This window comes from Mastigoproctus giganteus, chromosome 12 (assembly GCF_048544385.1).
Source record: "Mastigoproctus giganteus isolate SK-2022 chromosome 12, ASM4854438v1, whole genome shotgun sequence".
Classification (NCBI taxonomy): Eukaryota; Metazoa; Arthropoda; class Arachnida; order Uropygi; family Thelyphonidae; genus Mastigoproctus; species Mastigoproctus giganteus.
The window spans coordinates 35452279-35469379 of NC_143586.1; the positions used below are offsets into that span (position 1 = coordinate 35452279).

The 17101-nt window shown below is 37.6% G+C and overlaps 1 protein-coding gene across 2 annotated transcripts in view; it reads right to left on the reverse strand.

Annotated features, from left to right (window-relative positions):
• Positions 1–17101, reverse strand: part of LOC150076877 (protein phosphatase 1 regulatory subunit 21) — a 371714-nt gene that overhangs the window by 328181 nt on the left and 26432 nt on the right. For both annotated transcript variants that reach the window (XM_090386067.1, XM_090386066.1), the window contains one exon: positions 2388–2456. In XM_090386067.1, coding sequence (XP_090242193.1) covers positions 2388–2456 — 69 coding nt within the window. The remainder of the gene's footprint in view (positions 1–2387; positions 2457–17101) is intronic.

Sequence of the window (17101 nt, forward strand, 5' to 3'; positions counted from 1 at the left end):
TGGTGGTTTATCCTCAGTTCTGGCTCTTTTGGCAGAATTGGTGTCATTCTCATCTGATCGGTTAGGTAGGGTCCTTGTTGGGGCCCCAGAAGAAATTGGATTAAATTACTCATGAGAGTAAAGAAAAAGTGTCTGATGCCTAAGTACCTCACCCACCACGGAGCCCTACGAGGGGGCGCCCACTCGTGAACTAGCAGGTACTGCGTACACGAATGGGACGCCAAGTTCGCTTAGAACACCATACCCATGTTACCAATAAGTCTTTATCCCAGGACCAAAGGGAGGGAGACTTATTGGAACGCAGTTGACCCTAGCAGTATAAAACCACCAGGCGATTGATCCCAGTCGAGCCGGTCCGGGACCACCCGTCTTGTCGAAGCAGGGGCCAAAGTGGTGTATTAAGGCTGGGCCCCTCAACCACCAGGATCCCCCTTTCCGCTTCCACGGGTCGTGGCGCACGGCTGCACACGCCGGATTCCAATGGTGTAACCTTGGAACCAAGGTATGGGCGCTGGATCCCAGTGATGCTAATCTGGAAAACCAGCAGCATCACTGGGAGGTCACCTCACCACGTACAGGTGCCCACGTGATTCCATTCAGAAGAGGGTAGTTAGGTTAATTAATGATTCATCTCTAACAGAGTCTCTCCACTCGCTGTCTCATAGACGTACTATTTCTGCTGCATGCCTCTTCTACAGATACTTCCATGGGCACTGTTCTTCTGAATTTGTTTCTATAATTCCCACTCTCTCTTTCAAAACAGTCCAAACATGTGCCACCACCAGCCAACATCCATTTACTGTCCGCCTTCAAACTTACAGATCCAACTTTTCATCTTCCTCGTTTATTCATTCAACTGCCGTTTTCTGGAACAACCTTCTTTCATATGTATTTCCTGAAAATTACAGTCTACAGAAGTTCAAGTCCAATGTCAACAAATATCTTCTTTCGTCTTCTCAACCTCCACAAGCATGGTACTAAGTACTATAGGTTCTAATACCTCTCGTGTTTTGGGTTAACATTAAAAAAATAAAAATAATTTTGGCTAACAGTTTTTTTACTTCCCTTGCTGCATGCTTCAATATAACTGGATAGATTCCAACTGCCCCAGGTGCCTTTTTTATGTTGAACTTCAACAATTTCTCCTCCACTTTGCTCTCAGTTATTACAAATTAGCTCCCTTTTAGAGTTTGATGAACTTCTGGCATTCCCCTCCTTAAATAATTTCTGATGTGTTAATGTAGATGCAAAATACTCATTCAGTTTATCAGCTACTTGAGCAGGATCATCAATAGTCGAACCATCTATGTTAAGTGGGCCAATCTGATTCATCCCCTTGCTTCTAGAGTTTAGATAAGTAAAGAACTCTTTGCATCCTTTGCCAACGATTTCTCGTAATCTGCCTAACCTCCTTTGTGACTTGATTACAGAATAGCTTATATCTGCCTTAGGCTTCTATGTCGCCTGATAATTTATATGCATCCCATGCATTTTTCTACTCTGCCACGAGCCTTATTAATTCATCTGACATCCATTTAGGCCTGAACCCGGAACAATATTTTTTAGTTGGCATGAAAGTCTAGTAGCTTCCAAGATTAAGTCCCTGAAGGCTTCCCATTTATAATTCACCGCTGGTAACATCATCAGTTGATCCCACTGTATAGAATTTAAAAACTGTCTGAGACCACTGCAGTCACCTTTATGAAAATAAAAACCCTTCCCTTTACCCTTGATGGTAGTTACATCTTTAAGTAAATCCCACATCAGTACACCGTGATCGCTTTCATCTAGTGGTTCCTTTATCTGCAAATTCATAATGCATGAATAATCACTGCTGATAATCAGATCAAGAGTATTACTCCCTCTGTTTGCCCCTCGAACATGTTGTTGTAGAAACAATCCTCCAATAAATCCAAAAAAGCCTTGCTAGCATGCGAGTGACCAAACCACAAGTTCCAATCAATATCTGGAAAGTTCAAATCTCCCATTACAAGACATTCTGATTTACTGGCCCATTATTTCTCACTATCATTAGACCTATAACACACTCCTACTTTCATTTTCCCTTTTTCAGTGTTTAAGTCACACCAAACAGATTCAACATTGTATTTAAAAACATTAATTAGTAATATTCATTTTGTGCAGTTGGTAGCCAAGTCCTGTAGTTATAGAGGTACAACAAGGTATTTGTAAAACTATGTTAAAACCCCAATGTACTAAAGAATTACTACATATATAATTCACTAATTTTATTATATTTCTGTTTATTTTCATTTCCTCAAAAATTCTAGCAGGCCAATAAAGATCTCTTTTGTTAGATGGATCTGATCTGCATACTACTTGACTTTCCTTTCCTTTAATAATAATCTAAAATCCTGCATAGTTACCTTTAATTCATTGGTTTTTGCTTGTTCCTCAGCAACAGCTTTCTTCAAAACAATAGTCTGGGCTCTCATCTGCAAAAAACAAAATAACTAAATCAGTATTTTCTGAATGAAATGTTATATTACACAAAGCATTAGTATATTTACTACCATCTTTCTGACAGTTTATAAACTTTTTTAGTCTTCAGTATTTATTGCAATAAATATATAGAGCTGGAAAGTTATACAAAAAAGTTATACCCTCCTCATGGACTACCACCATATTGTGGTGAAGAGGTTTAAGTACCCCAATGATCTCAAAAGCTTAAGCTCCTGGTGGGACTATTCTAGCCAAAAAGGTCAAAGAACTGATGCGAAGAGACAGACTAGCAAACCACCCTTTGGATGTAAAATTAAAATGCTCCAAGAAAATTAGCCAGAAACCAGACTGACAACAGGGAACTGACTAGGAATGGATTAGGGAAATTCTATAAGAAAGAGTAATAACAGGGAACATATTAATGAAAAAAAAAGAAGAAATAACAGAATCAGAAAATAGAAAAAAAAAATTAAGATTTTTACACAGAAACTGGGAAAAAAAAGGTATAATAAACGCAGGAAATTGAGAGAGGTGGTAAAGAGATATAAAGATTTGGATACATAAACCACTGAAACAAAACACAGAACAATATAATCTAGAATCGGAAAGAATATTAAGCATATATGGTCTGGGGGGGGGGAACCTAAAGATAAATCAATAAATTCTATAATCAATTAGATTTAACTAATAAGACAGACAATAAGAATAGCAGAATATTTAAATACTCAAAGAGGAAATAAAAGTAATATCAGGAATTTGACAAGAGTTTAAAGTACAAAATGTAAATAAATTATTACAATTTTGTACAGATGGTGAATATGGAATTAACAATACTTTTTTTTGAACATAAACAACACAAAATAACATGGACAAATAAGGGAGACAGTACATCAGCAATCAATTATATAATCATAACAGAAATAAAAAACTGAAAAATATAAAGGATGTAAAAGCAATACCATTTGGTAGATAATGTAAGCAATCATATATTAGTAATGTAAACATTCGAAAAATACCAAAATAAATAAAACAAATAAAGGAACAACATTCCAAACTAAATTATTAAAAGATCAGAGTATTAGAAATCTATACACAAATAGATTAAGAGATTATTTAGAATTAAAAGAAAGGGAATATGAAAAATGTGAAATCTTAAAATATGTATAAATAAAGCAGCATTATAAAACATGAGAATAGAACATAAAAAATAATAAAAAAAGACACTATAGTAAGAAATAAACTTGGCTAACATCAAAGTAAAAGCATTTCAGAAACATGTATAAAAAAAAAAATATATATATATATATATATTTACACACACAGACATACCACAATTATAAAGATGTTCATAACAGAATCAATGCAGAGATAATAAAAATAAAACAACAGTACAGAGACACTTTTCAAAAGAAATCAAACATGCTTTTTACAGAGTACAAAGAAAAAAGTCGAAATAATATGGAATCAAAGAAAAGAATTAAATGAATATGTTAAAATAATAAACATATATTCATTTAAATTGATAAATTATTTTAAAAACATATTGGTATTAATAATGGCAAGCGATACAAGAAAGCAAGCTTATACAACTTAAGCCAAAAAAAAAAAAAAAAAATTCACCAGTTCCCATATCACCAGTCAATTGCCTTTAACAGTTTGTCTAGTTCTCCCTTGAATTTATTCAAAATACCCACTTGTACAACACTGGATGGAAGTTTGTACCAACAGTAAACTACCTGCTGGCTGCAAGTAAATTTCTGCAACATGGCTATCCTGCAAACCATCCTTCCTCAATTTGAATTTATGTCTCCCTCCTTGTGTATAGTCAGAGCAAAAGAAAGGATTCCATCAGCACAGAGCTTACTCAATCCATTCAAAACCTAAACACCTCAACCAGATCTCCTCACAGGTGCCATCCTCCAGATGCTACAATTTGCAGAACTGAAGCCTTTATAATAATAGTGTTTGCCATATAGTGCAAGGAAGCCAAAGGCTTTGGTCAAAAAAGTAGATAAGAAAATATAAATTCCCTCCTCACACAGGTAAGTATCCAGCTGACCTTTGAATTTATTCAAACTGTCAAATACAAGTACCTACAAAGGCAACTTATTCAGGCAATCAAAGACTCATGGTTAAAAGAAAACTTCCTACAATCTAGTCTAAACCACTTAGCTTGTAAGTTGATTTTATGCACCTGTGTTCTGCAATTGTCTATAATAGTGAAAATTCCACTTTCTTTCATTTTACTAACCACTCTCAAAGTCTTTTAAACTTCAATCAGGTCGCCTCTGAGGTGCTCTGTTGCCAAGCTCTGTGCCCCCATATTCAGAGGCTTTTCCCCCACAATTGCCCATTTGCCGATCTCACCATGCAAGTTTCCCATCTTTGGACCCTTTCAAGAAGCTCAATGTCTTTTTTCAGATGAAGTCTCCATACTTGAACACAACATTTCAAATGTGGTCTTGCAATTGCCTTATATAGTGTCCTCCAACCATGACCTCCATATCTCTTCAAAAAATCATCAATAAGACATGAGTTTTCCTGACTACTTGTTTACACTGCTTAGAAAACTTCATATCTGCCCATATAGTAACTCCCAGATCCCTTTCTTCTTCTACTGTTTTTAATTCAGCTCCACCAAGTGTATAATTTATTTTTTGGTTACTATTTGCCAAGTATAAGACCATGCATTTTCCTGCATTAAAACATAGCTGCCACTTTTCTGACTATTTCTGAAGTCTGTTTAAGTCATTTTGAAGGAGTGCTCCTTGGCACTGATCATTAACGATGCTACCAATCTTTACATCATCTGCAAATTGACATCAAGTCCTCTATCCTAAATAGATAGAGGACTTGATGGATGTCAGGCCTAAATGGATGTCAGATGAACTAATGAGACATATGGCAGAGAAGAAAATGCATGGGATACATACAAATTAACACATGACACAGAAGCCTATGATAGATACAAGTTGATCTGTAACGAAGTTACAAAGGGGGTTAGGCAGGCGAAGGCAGATTACGAGATATCTTTGGCAAGGGATGCAAAGAAAAACAGCAAAGAGTTCTTTACTTATGTAAACTCTAGAAGGAAGGAAATTAATCAGATTGGTCCACTTGATATCGATGGGTCAACTGTTGATGATCCTGCTCAGGTAGCTAACAAACTAAATCAATATTTTGCATCGACATTCACACATGAGGAGTTATTCAGTGAGGAGAATGCCACAGGCGTATTCAACTCTGGCAGTAAGCTAGAGAATCTTGTAATAACTGAGAGTAAAGTGGAGGAGAAATTGTTGAAGATAAACACAAGAAAGGCACCTGGGGTGGATGGGATCTATCCAGTTATATTAAAGGAGGCAGCACAGGAAGTAAGCAAACCCTTAGCCATAATTATTAGAGCTTCCTTGGACTCAGGGGAGGTACCCATGGACTGGAGATGTACAAATGTGACCCCAATTCACAAAGGAGGATCAAAAGCTGACACAAGTAATTATAGACCTGTGAGTTTAACTTCTGTTCCCGGAAAATTAATGGAGGCACTGATTAAAGAAGCACTGCAGGATCATTTAGACAAGACTTCAGTTATAGCTCGGACACAGCATGGTTTTGTTAAGGGGAAGTCTTGCCTGACCAATTTGATTGGATACTATGATGCAGTCACAAAAGAACTGGATGCAGGGAATAACTTTGATATTATATACTTGGATCTTAGAAAGGCTTTTGATACTGTTGCACATGGAAGACTGCTGCACAAATTGGAGCAGTGTGGCATTGGAGGCAAATTGCTGCTATGGATAAAGGGGTGGTTGAGGGGGAGAAGACAGAGAGTGGTAATCAATGGACACTGCTCATCGTGGACTGATGTTATTAGTGGAGTCCCTCAGGGCTCAGTGTTGGGTCCATTATTGTTTTCTGTATTTATAAATGATATTGATGATGGTATATCGGGCTTAATGTCCAAGTTTGCAGACGATACAAAGGTTGGCAGGGTTGTCAAGGATACTACTGACACTATGCTGCTGCAACAGGATCTGGAAAGGTTCAGCAGATGGGCTGAGAGGTGGCAAATGAAATTTAACATTGACAAATGTAAAGTACTACATATGGGAAACAGCAACCCCAGAGCAACGTATCAACTCTGTGGTACTACACTGACAGTGGTAGAGAATGAAAAGGACCTGGGGGTGGTTGTGCAGGCAGATATGAAGTTCTCTGAGCAGTGCAGACGGACTGCAAGAGTAGCTCATGGTGTATTATCAATGATATATAGGAATTTTTCTAGCAGGGATAAGGAGGTGATTATTCCCTTGTATAAGGCAATGGTCAGACCACACCTAGAGTACTGTATACAGGCCTGGAGGCCTCATTTCAAGAAATGATGTAGAGCTACTGGAACGAGTACAGAGAAGGGCAACAAGAGTAATGAATGGAACAAAGGGGTGCTCTTACAAAGAAAGAGCTTAAGTTTTGCAAATTACAGTGTCTGGAGACTAGGCACCAGCGAGGTGATCTGATAAAGGTGTATAAAGCCTTTAATGGTTTGAGCATGATCAATGCTGATGGGATTCTCCCTCTTGCTCAGAATAATCACCTGAGAGGGCATAAATTCAAATTGAGGAAAGCCAGATGTAGGATAGACGTGCAGAAATTTGCCTTTAGCCAGTGGGTGGTTGGTTGGTTGGTGGAACAGACTTCCATCCCTTGTCGTGGAAGTTGATAGCCTAAATAAGTTTAAGGCTCAGCTAGACAGGTATTTCGAACGAACAGAGGGGTGAAGTGGAAGTGGTTATTTTTTTTTATTTATTTTATTTATTTTTTTTTTTTGGCTGATGTTGCATAAGCTTGCTTTCTTGCATCAAATGCCTCTTCTAATGCTAACCCTCGACAAAGTCGATGTAGTTTATGAAAATCAGAAGCAAAAATGATCCACGAACCAATCCTTGGGGACTCCACTCCTGACATTACACCAAACTAAAGAATACCATTAATCACTATCCTCTTCTGCTCTACAACCACGAAACAACCCATCTTAGAATCTTAGCATTAGCATTAGCATTAGTAGAGGCATATGATGCAAGAAAGCAAGCTTATTCAGCATCAGCCAAAAAAAAATAATAAATAAAAATAAAAAAACACAGACCACTCCCATTTCACCCCTCCGTTCGTTCGAAATACCTGTCCAGTTGAGCTTTAAATTTGTTTAGGCTATCAACTTCAACAACAAGTGATGGAAGTCGGTTCCACCAACCAACCACCCGCTGGCCAAAGGCAAATTTCCGCAAATCTATCCGACATCCGTCCTTCCTCAATTTGAATTTATGCCCTCTGAGGTGATTATTCTGAGAAAGATGAAGAATCCCATTGGCATTGAGCATGCTCAAACCATTCAAAGCCTTATACACCTCTATCAGATCACCTCGCCGGTGCCTAGTCTCCAGACTCTGTAATTTGCAAAACTTAAGCCTTTCTTCGTAAGAGCAACCCTTTGTTCCATTTACTAATCTTGTTGCCCTTCTCTGTACCCGTTCCAGCAGCTCTACATCCTTCTTGAAATGAGGCCTCCAGACCTGTATGCAGTACTCAAGATGTGGCCTAACCATTGCCTTATACAAGGGAATAATCACCTCCTTATCCCTGCTAGAAAAATTCCTGTATATCATTGACAAGACACCATGAGCTACTCTTGCAGCTCGTCTGCACTGCTCAGAGAACTTCATATCTGCCTGCACAATTACCCCCAGGTCCTTTTCATTCTCCACCACTGTCAGTGTAGTACCGCAGATTTGATACATTGCTCTGGGGTTACTGTTACCCATATGTAGTACTTTACATTTGTCAATGTTAAACTTCATTTGCCACCTCTCAGCCCATCTGTTCAACCTTTCCAGATCCTGTTGCAGCAGCATAGCGTCAGTAGTGTCCTTAACGACCCTGCCAACCTTTGTATCATCTGCAAACATAGACATTAAACTTGATATCCCATCATCAATATCATTCATAAACACCGAAAACAACAATGGACCCAACACTGAACCTTGAGGAACTCCACTAATAACATTAGTCCACGTTGAGCAGTGTCCATTGATTACCACTCTCTGTCTTCTGCCACTCAACCATCCTCTTATCCATAGCAGCAATTTGCCTTCAATGCCACACTGCTCCAATTTGTGCAGCAGTCTTCCATGTGCAACAGTATCAAAAGCCTTTCTACGATCCAAATATATAATATCAAAGTTATTCCCTGCATCCAGTTCTTTTGTGACTACATCATAGTATCCAATCAAATTGGTCAGGCAAGACCTGCCCTTAACAAAACCATGCTGCGTCTGAGCTATAACTGAATTCTTGTCTAGATGATCCTGCAGTGCTTCTTTAACCAGTGCCTCCATTAATTTACCTGGAACAGAAGTTAAACTAACAGGTCTATAATTACTTGTGTCAGCCTTTGATCCTCCTTTGTGAATTGGGGTTACATTTGCACATCTCCAGTCTATGGGTACCTCCCCTGAGTCCAAAGAAGCTCTCATAATTATGGCTAGGGGTTTGCATACTTCCTTTGCTGCCTCCTTTAATATAACTGGATAGATCCCATCCACCCCAGGTGCCTTTTTTATGTTTATCCTCAACAATCTCTCCTCCACTTCCCTCTCAGTTATTACAAAATCATCCAGCTCACTGCCAATGTTTACTTTACCTACATCATTCTCCTTCCTGAATAACTCCTCATGCGTGAATGTAGATGCAAAATACTCGTTTAGATTGTTAGCCACCTGAGCAGGATCCTCAACTGTTGAACCATCAATATCCAGTGGACCAATCTGATTCATCCCTTTCCTTCTCGAGTTCAAGTATGTAAAGAACTCCTTTCTGTTTTTCTTTGCATCCTTTGCCAAGGATTTTTCGTAGTCTGCCTTTGCCTGCCTAATCTCCTTTGTGACTTGGTTACAGACCAACTTATATCTATCATAGGCTTCCATGTCACCCATTAATTTGTATGTATCCCATGCATTTTTCTTCTCTGCCACATGTCTCATTAGTCCATCTGACAACCATTTAGGCCTAAACCTTGAACAATATTTCTTAGTTGGTATGTAAAGCCTGGTAGCCACCAAGATTAGTTCCTTGAATGCTTCCCATTTTGAGTTTGCTGTTGGTAACATCATCAGTTGGTCCCACTGTATAGAATTTAAATACTGTCTCAGACCATCATAGTCGCCTTTACGAAAACAAAAACCCTTCTTTCCAGTATTTCGAACATGTTCCGCATATACAGTAACCTCTTATGACAGACTGAGTCAAATGCCTTGCTAAAATCCAAATAAACTATGTCGAAATTGTTCCCTATATCCAGCTCATGAGTAACTATGTCAAAATAGTTTACTAAGTTAGTTAAACATGATTTTCCCTTAACAAAACCATGCTATGTGTCCTTCATAATGCCATATCTATCCAAATGTCCCAGGATTGTACTCAATCATTATCTCTAAGATTTTCCCTACCACTGAAGTCAAACTAACTGACCTTTTGATTAATAATTTTTTGATAATTTTGATATCATATATTTGGATTTCAGGAAAGCTTTTGACACTGTTGCGCATGAAAGACTATTGTACAAATTGGAGCAGAATGGTATTAAGGGTAAGTTGCTACAATGGATAAAAGGATGGTTAAGTGGAGAAGACAGAGGGTGGTAATCAATGGGTGCTGCTCTTCATGGACTAATGTTATTAGTGGAGTCCCACAGGGTTTCGGTGTTAGGTCCACTGTTGTTTTGTATATTTATCAGTGATATTGATGAAGGTATATCAGGCTTAATGTTGAAGTTTGCAGATGATACAAAGGTTGACAGGGTTGTTAATGACAGTAATAGCAGTGTGCTACTGCAACAGGATCTAGATAATTTGGGCAGATGGGCTAAAAAGTGGCAACTGAAGTTTAACCTTGACAAATGCAAAGTACTGCATATGGGTAGAAGTAACCCCAGAGAAACGTACCAACTGTGTGGTACTACACTTAAGGTGGTAGAAAATTAAAAAGACCTGGGAGTAATTGTGCAGTCAGATATGAAGTTTTCTGGGCAATGCGGACAGGCTGCCAGGGCAGGTCATGGGGTTTTGTCAATGATATATAGGAATTTTGCTAGCAGGGAGAAGGAGGTGATTGTCCCTCTGTATAAGGCAATGGTCAGCCCACGCCTTGAGTACAGGTCTGGAGGCCTCATTTTAGGAAGAATGTTGATTTACTTGAGTGTGTACAGAGAAGGGCAACAAGATTGGTGAGGGGAATGAAGGGATCCTCTTACCAAGAGAGACTTAAGTTCTGCAAATTGCAGCAGCTGGAGACTAGGCACCTGCGTGGTGATCTGATTGAGGTGTATAAGGCCTTGAATGGGTTAAGTATGCTGAATTCTGATGGGATCCTTCCACTTGTTCAGATTACGAACCAAAGGGGGCACAAATTCAAATTAAGAAAGGACAGATGTAGAAAAAATGTGCGGAAATTTGCCTTTAGCCAGCGGGTGGTTAATTGCTGGAACAAACTTCCATCTGTCGTTGTGGAAGTTGATAGGTTGAATAAATTTAAGGAGGAACTGGACAGGCATTTGGAGGGAATGGTGTGATTTTTTTTTTGGCTGATGCTGCATAAGCTCATACATTTGCATCAGATGCCACTACTACTACTACTACCTGTATTTACCAACTTCACTCTTAGAACTGTCTTTATTTGCTGGTGTTACATTGGCACTTTTCAAATCCAAAAGTTCAATACACTCCCTCATGGCCTCCCTCAAATTTACTAGGATTATGCCATCAGCTCTGGGAGCCTTACTTGCCTTTATGCTCAATGTTTTCTAGTAACAGCACCCTTTTGTTTTCTTCTAGCTAATCTTGTTGCTCTTCTCTGTACCAGTTCCAACAGATCTACATCCTTCTGCAAATGAGGCTTCCAAACCTGTATGCAGTACTCGATATGTGATGTGACTGTTGCCTCATGCAATGGGATAATCACTTCCTTATCCCTGCTAGCAAAATTCCTGTATATCATTGACAAAATCCCATGAATTGTCCTAGCAGCCTGTCTGCATTGCTCAGAGAACTTCATATCTGAATGCACAATTACCACCCTTTTTTTTTTTTTTTTTCATTTTCCACTACCTTGAGTATAGTAGCACTCAGTTGGTACAGTTCCCTGGGGTTACTGCAATTCCTATGCAGTACTTTGCATTTGCAATGTTAAACTTCAATTGCCACTTCTCAGCCGATTTAATACAAAATAAACCAGAAGCACTTCCACCAATATTTTAATTTTTTTTTTTAATTTGTAAAAAAAATTTGACATTATAGAGCAATTTCAAGTAATTCACAAAATTTCCATTAAATAAATGATGCAGCACTAATTGCAGAAAATGAAAGTGATTTGCAAAGAATGCTATACCATTTTTTAAAAATGGCAAAAGGAGTATAATAGGGAAATATCCATTGGGAAAACAAAGAGTCTAACACAACAGCAAAAGAACCACTCAAAAGATGTAAATTGGAAATTAGAATCAAAAATTATAAGTAAAGAAACTTAACTATTTAGGAATACAGAAAAATAATTTATGAGAAGAATAACAAATATTAAAAGTGAGTGTAGAACATCTGATGGGTTAAATAATATAATCAGGAACAATTCACACATTAATCAGGAGACTAAAGTTAAAACAAATAATACAGGCAGCTGGAGCAAGAAGTACAACAGCAAAAACAAAATATGTACATGAAACAACAGAAATGAAAACATTAAGAAAAATAACTAACAAAACAAAGTTAAAAATGAGGAAATCAAGAAATAACAAAAAATTTTGCATCTCGTATATATAACAGGAAAAAAGGATGGAACAACGTATAAACAGGACAGAAAATTATAGGTGAAAAAAAAAATAATAATACAAGAACTGGAGATCCACAGGCAAAAAGCAGAGGAAGACTAAGAAGATATAAAGCTTACCTGTCTTGAACCTAATTCAATATGCATAATGGGAAAAGAAGAAAATGCAAGTTATATAGAAAGAACATAAACTAATGGGTTTTTGTGGAAGAAAAAGATTACAGTGCAGTGAGACAGTGACCTATCTTGATGTAAAGAACCAAGCATTAAAGATTGCTGTTATATTCTACAGCAGTGGTCTCAAACCGGCGGCCCGCAAATACATTTCAATTATGTATTTGTTGTAAATACGGTGCTTATATTCACTCTCATTTTGTTAAAAAAAAAAAATTCCGGCCCATCAGCTGCTTTCAGATCGTGCATTCGGCCCGCATGCAATTTTAGTTTGAGACCACTGGTCTACAGCAATCAACTTTCAGAATTCAACAGGTCTCAAAATGGAGACTAATTTCAAAAGACTACAAGACTACTAATTTCAAAAGACAAGATGCAAAATTAATTCCTATCTCCTCTAGGTACATTTTCCTCCCTATGCATGATCTATATTCTTGACTCTGAAATATGCAGCCCAGTTTGATATCTTAATGTAATTATCAATGTAAGCATACAAAAAGCCCAGACTCTGTCTCACTGCATTGTAATCTTTGTTTCCTCCCACCAGAACCTATTAGTTTATAACCTTCTTTCTATAACACTTTCCAGGTCTGTACACTTCTTTTATTTATTGCTCACTACGTGATGAGCACAGCAACTTACAATAACTAACATGAAGGCTCTTGCTCATCGAATAACACAATAAACCAAAATTTCCATATAAAGCAGATTTAAAAATCTGACATTTAAAAATTTGGCACTTTTCCAAGGGTATTCAACTACTCGATATAAGTTCAAAGGGAAAATAGGCTGGCCAAACTTAAAAAAAAAAAAAGAGTGCCAAATTTATACATTATGTTCCATTAATAATTAACAAACCCTGATTTATTTTTCTTTTACATATTTCCTAGACTGCATGTCATTATTACTATGTATTTGTAACATATAAAATCAATTTGCAAGACATTCAATACTGATTCACAGCATAGTACTTAATAGTACAGTAGTATGTATTTAGTTTTTAAGGCAAAGTCGATTGCTGAAATCATATTACAATATTTATACCACATATTAAAAATATTGGACACTTGTAATACCCATACCAGAGGCAGCATTATAACTAACAACCTTTATTTCTTAGGCAACTATGTTATCCATAGGACCAACCCAGCAATACTGGTTAGCATTTTGGCTAAATGCTAGCAACTATCATTCTTTGGAGACTATAAGGGTCAGAGCTACTGTGCTATCTAATGAAACTAGCAAATTACCCTTAAATCTATAGGCTACATACTTCAAAAGGCAGAATTTTCAGAAACCCAGCAAGTGTTGGGTCCCAAGGAGACTGGATTTATGATGTTCTACTATATTATTAAAAAAAAAAAAAAAAAAATTTCCTGCAGAGTTCTTATCCAATTACTGGTTTCGCCATTTCTAATTTAACCTATCTAAGGCAGGTTATGTTAGAAATTTTATATTTTTAGTAATCAATATAAGATATTTATTGCATTTTTGTGTAAGGAATGCTGTAATAGGTCAATTCACTCCAGTATAGTTCATTCACTACTGTGTGTGGTCAGTAAAATCAAAGCAATGCAGATCTTTACTGCATTGATATTTCATACAGTGAAAGAATGACATGCTCTCAATCTTGCTCGCTCTCTCTCTCAGTGATATCTTAGATAATACATCACAAACTCTCTGCAATGGTTAAGAAAATTATGTAACTATACATTTAGTACTCTAAATCAACATGACAATCAACATTCCACACAGAGTTCAATACTGACAAGCAGCAAACACCAGTACGTGCTCCAATGTCAATTTGGGTAAAATGCAAATTGAGGTAAATGGCAAATGTGTCAACAGCATCAGAAGCCTGCTCTGTTACAATTTCATCATCGATATTAGCATTAGCAGAGGCATACGATGCAAGAAAACAAGATTATACAGCATCAACCAAAAAAAAAAAAAAACCCATTTCACCCATCCATTCACTCCAAAACAATATATTTCTACATTGCTGATTTCTCTCTCTCTCTCTCAAATTTGACTACTAATGGTTAACGTTTGCAAAGGATACATTATAACAAATGAAATAACCCAGTAGTGTGTAATCTGTGGGCATGACCCCCAGAGGGGCTACAGGAAAAATTATAGGGGTCGTAAAAATTTTTAAATAAAATTATTTCTTGTGTAGAGACTATACTACTCGAATGAAGTCTGAGATATGAATGAACCCTACTGCCACTCTTTTTATTTTGCTAGGGTGGCTGCACTTGTGACGCAGATGGTGTTCTTACATATTGTCCATGTCAAGAATATGCCTTAATTTTCTCACTGTCTATGGACACACAGAAAGCAGCTGACTAGTGTGACTTCTCAGTATGTATTAATACTTCTCAATACTACTCAATTGCTGAATGGTAATCCCTTTAGCTCTTAATTCATGCTTCCTACAACACAAATTCTCAAATTGCCTATATTGCCTAAACACTAGATGTGCAAATATGCAGTGGCAGTAAATATGTTATATAGCAAGTCTGTTGCAAGCACACTTTATTCTGTTCCATAATTCAGTGCTTTCATGTCAACATGGATGTATGTTTCACATTCTTATGCTACTTTTTATATTGCACGTTTCATTGTTATTATCGTTGTTTTTAAGAATCAAAAAATATATATTTTACCATGGACAATTGGATAATCAGAACAAAACGGCCAAGGAGTTACGACAACAATGTTGCTACAGATATTTCAGAAGCTAATAAGGTAAGAAATATATCATGTGAAAATTTGGACACTAACGTTATTTCAAATGTAGCGCAACCATCAATTTCTGGTAGTAGCCATCATAGACCAAATCAAAAGGAATGAAAAAGAATAGAAAATATCAAGGGAAATTTATGAAGTATGGCTTCACTTGGTGTTGTTGATGATAAAAGTCCTGTGTGCATAATATGTTGCAAAAAACTAGCTAACTGGTTACAAGGTCTGAAATCTTTCATGAAGAAACATAAGGCTTTAAGAAAAGCTTGTAAAGCTTTAAGAGCATTATTGGAAGTTTCATATTTAATAGAAAAAAAAAATTTTGAAATTACATACTACTGTTGTTGCAGCATTTTAGGAGCATCAGCGACCGAGGCCATGTTGCTCCATGTATATTGTCTGTAAATTGCGTGTATTCTGAGGTTGATTTTATGCTTGCTGGACAAAAAAAAAAAAAAAAAAAAAACCGAATTTCCGGGAGAAAAATCAATATTATCCTTGCTTGAGACTGAATAACTCAGCTACTCTGTGAAAAAAGGCCTATAAAAATTCCTCCCATCACTGAAGGGACTCAAACTCAGGTCTTTTCTATCCGGAGTGTGGAAGACGGTGATTTACCAGCTATGCTACCCACGAGTGTCACTTAATATTGCTCAATCTCTTGTTCTCCCTGCTGCAATAAAAATTATTTCAATTATGTATGGAAAAAAACAAACGAAATACTTAAAAACTATTCCTCAATCCAGCACCATATTAGAGTTATCGCAGACAGTTAAAAATTCAAATTATTAAATCGATTGAGAGAAAGTCCAATTTCTGCAATACAGTTAGATGAAACCACAGATATTTCAAACCTTTCTCAACTTACACCGATGAGCCAAAACATTATGAACAGCGAGTCGTTATGCAAACGAAGCAACTGCAGGTTAACTACAGCTCGTGTGTGGGTCGGGACACAGTACAAAAAACACTTGATACCGAGCTCCATTAATCAGTGTTACTCTTGTTCTTAATATGGGAAAGGCAGCAGACTTAAGTGATTTTGACAAAGGCAAAATTGTAATGGCCAGACAACTGGGTCAGAGCATATCCGGAACGGCAAGGCTGGTGGGTAACTCACAGTCAGCCATGTTTAGTACCTACTGAAAGTGGTCCGAGGAGAGGGAACCCACGAACCGCAGGTGAGGTGTTGGATGACCACGGCACATTGATGCTTGAGGTGAGCAAAGGCTCTCCCGGATGGTACGTGACAACAGGAGGGTGACTGTAGCACAACTCGACGGTAATTCGAATGCTGGTGATGGGAGTAATGTGTCACAACACACACAGTACATCGAACCCTGCTGAAAATGGGGCTGTGTAGTCGCAGGCCACTCCAAGTGCCCATGCTACCCACGGTTCACCAGCGGCAGTGCCTACGATGGGCACGCAAGCATCGAAACTGGACCTTGAGTAATTAGTATTAGTAATGGCCTCATGGTGCAAGAAAGCCTATGGCTTATGCTGCACCAGCCAAAAAAAAAAAAAAAACTAATAAAAGAAAAGGAAATTAAACCTATCATCCTATGCGTTTCCCTCACCCGAAGGTACTATCCAGATGACCTTTGAATTTCCCCAAACTGTCAGCCTCTACCACCCATGTAGGCAACTAATGCCAGTAATTTATAACTCGCTGGCTGAAATAAAACTTCCTGCAGTCCAATCTAAACATCTCCCCCCCGTAACTTGAATTTATGTCCCCTAGTTCTAGCATCATTTATAATCTTTGAATTTTCATCCTCATTCATTTTACTGATGCCTATCAGAGCCTTAAATACCTCAATCGAATCTCCTCTAAGGT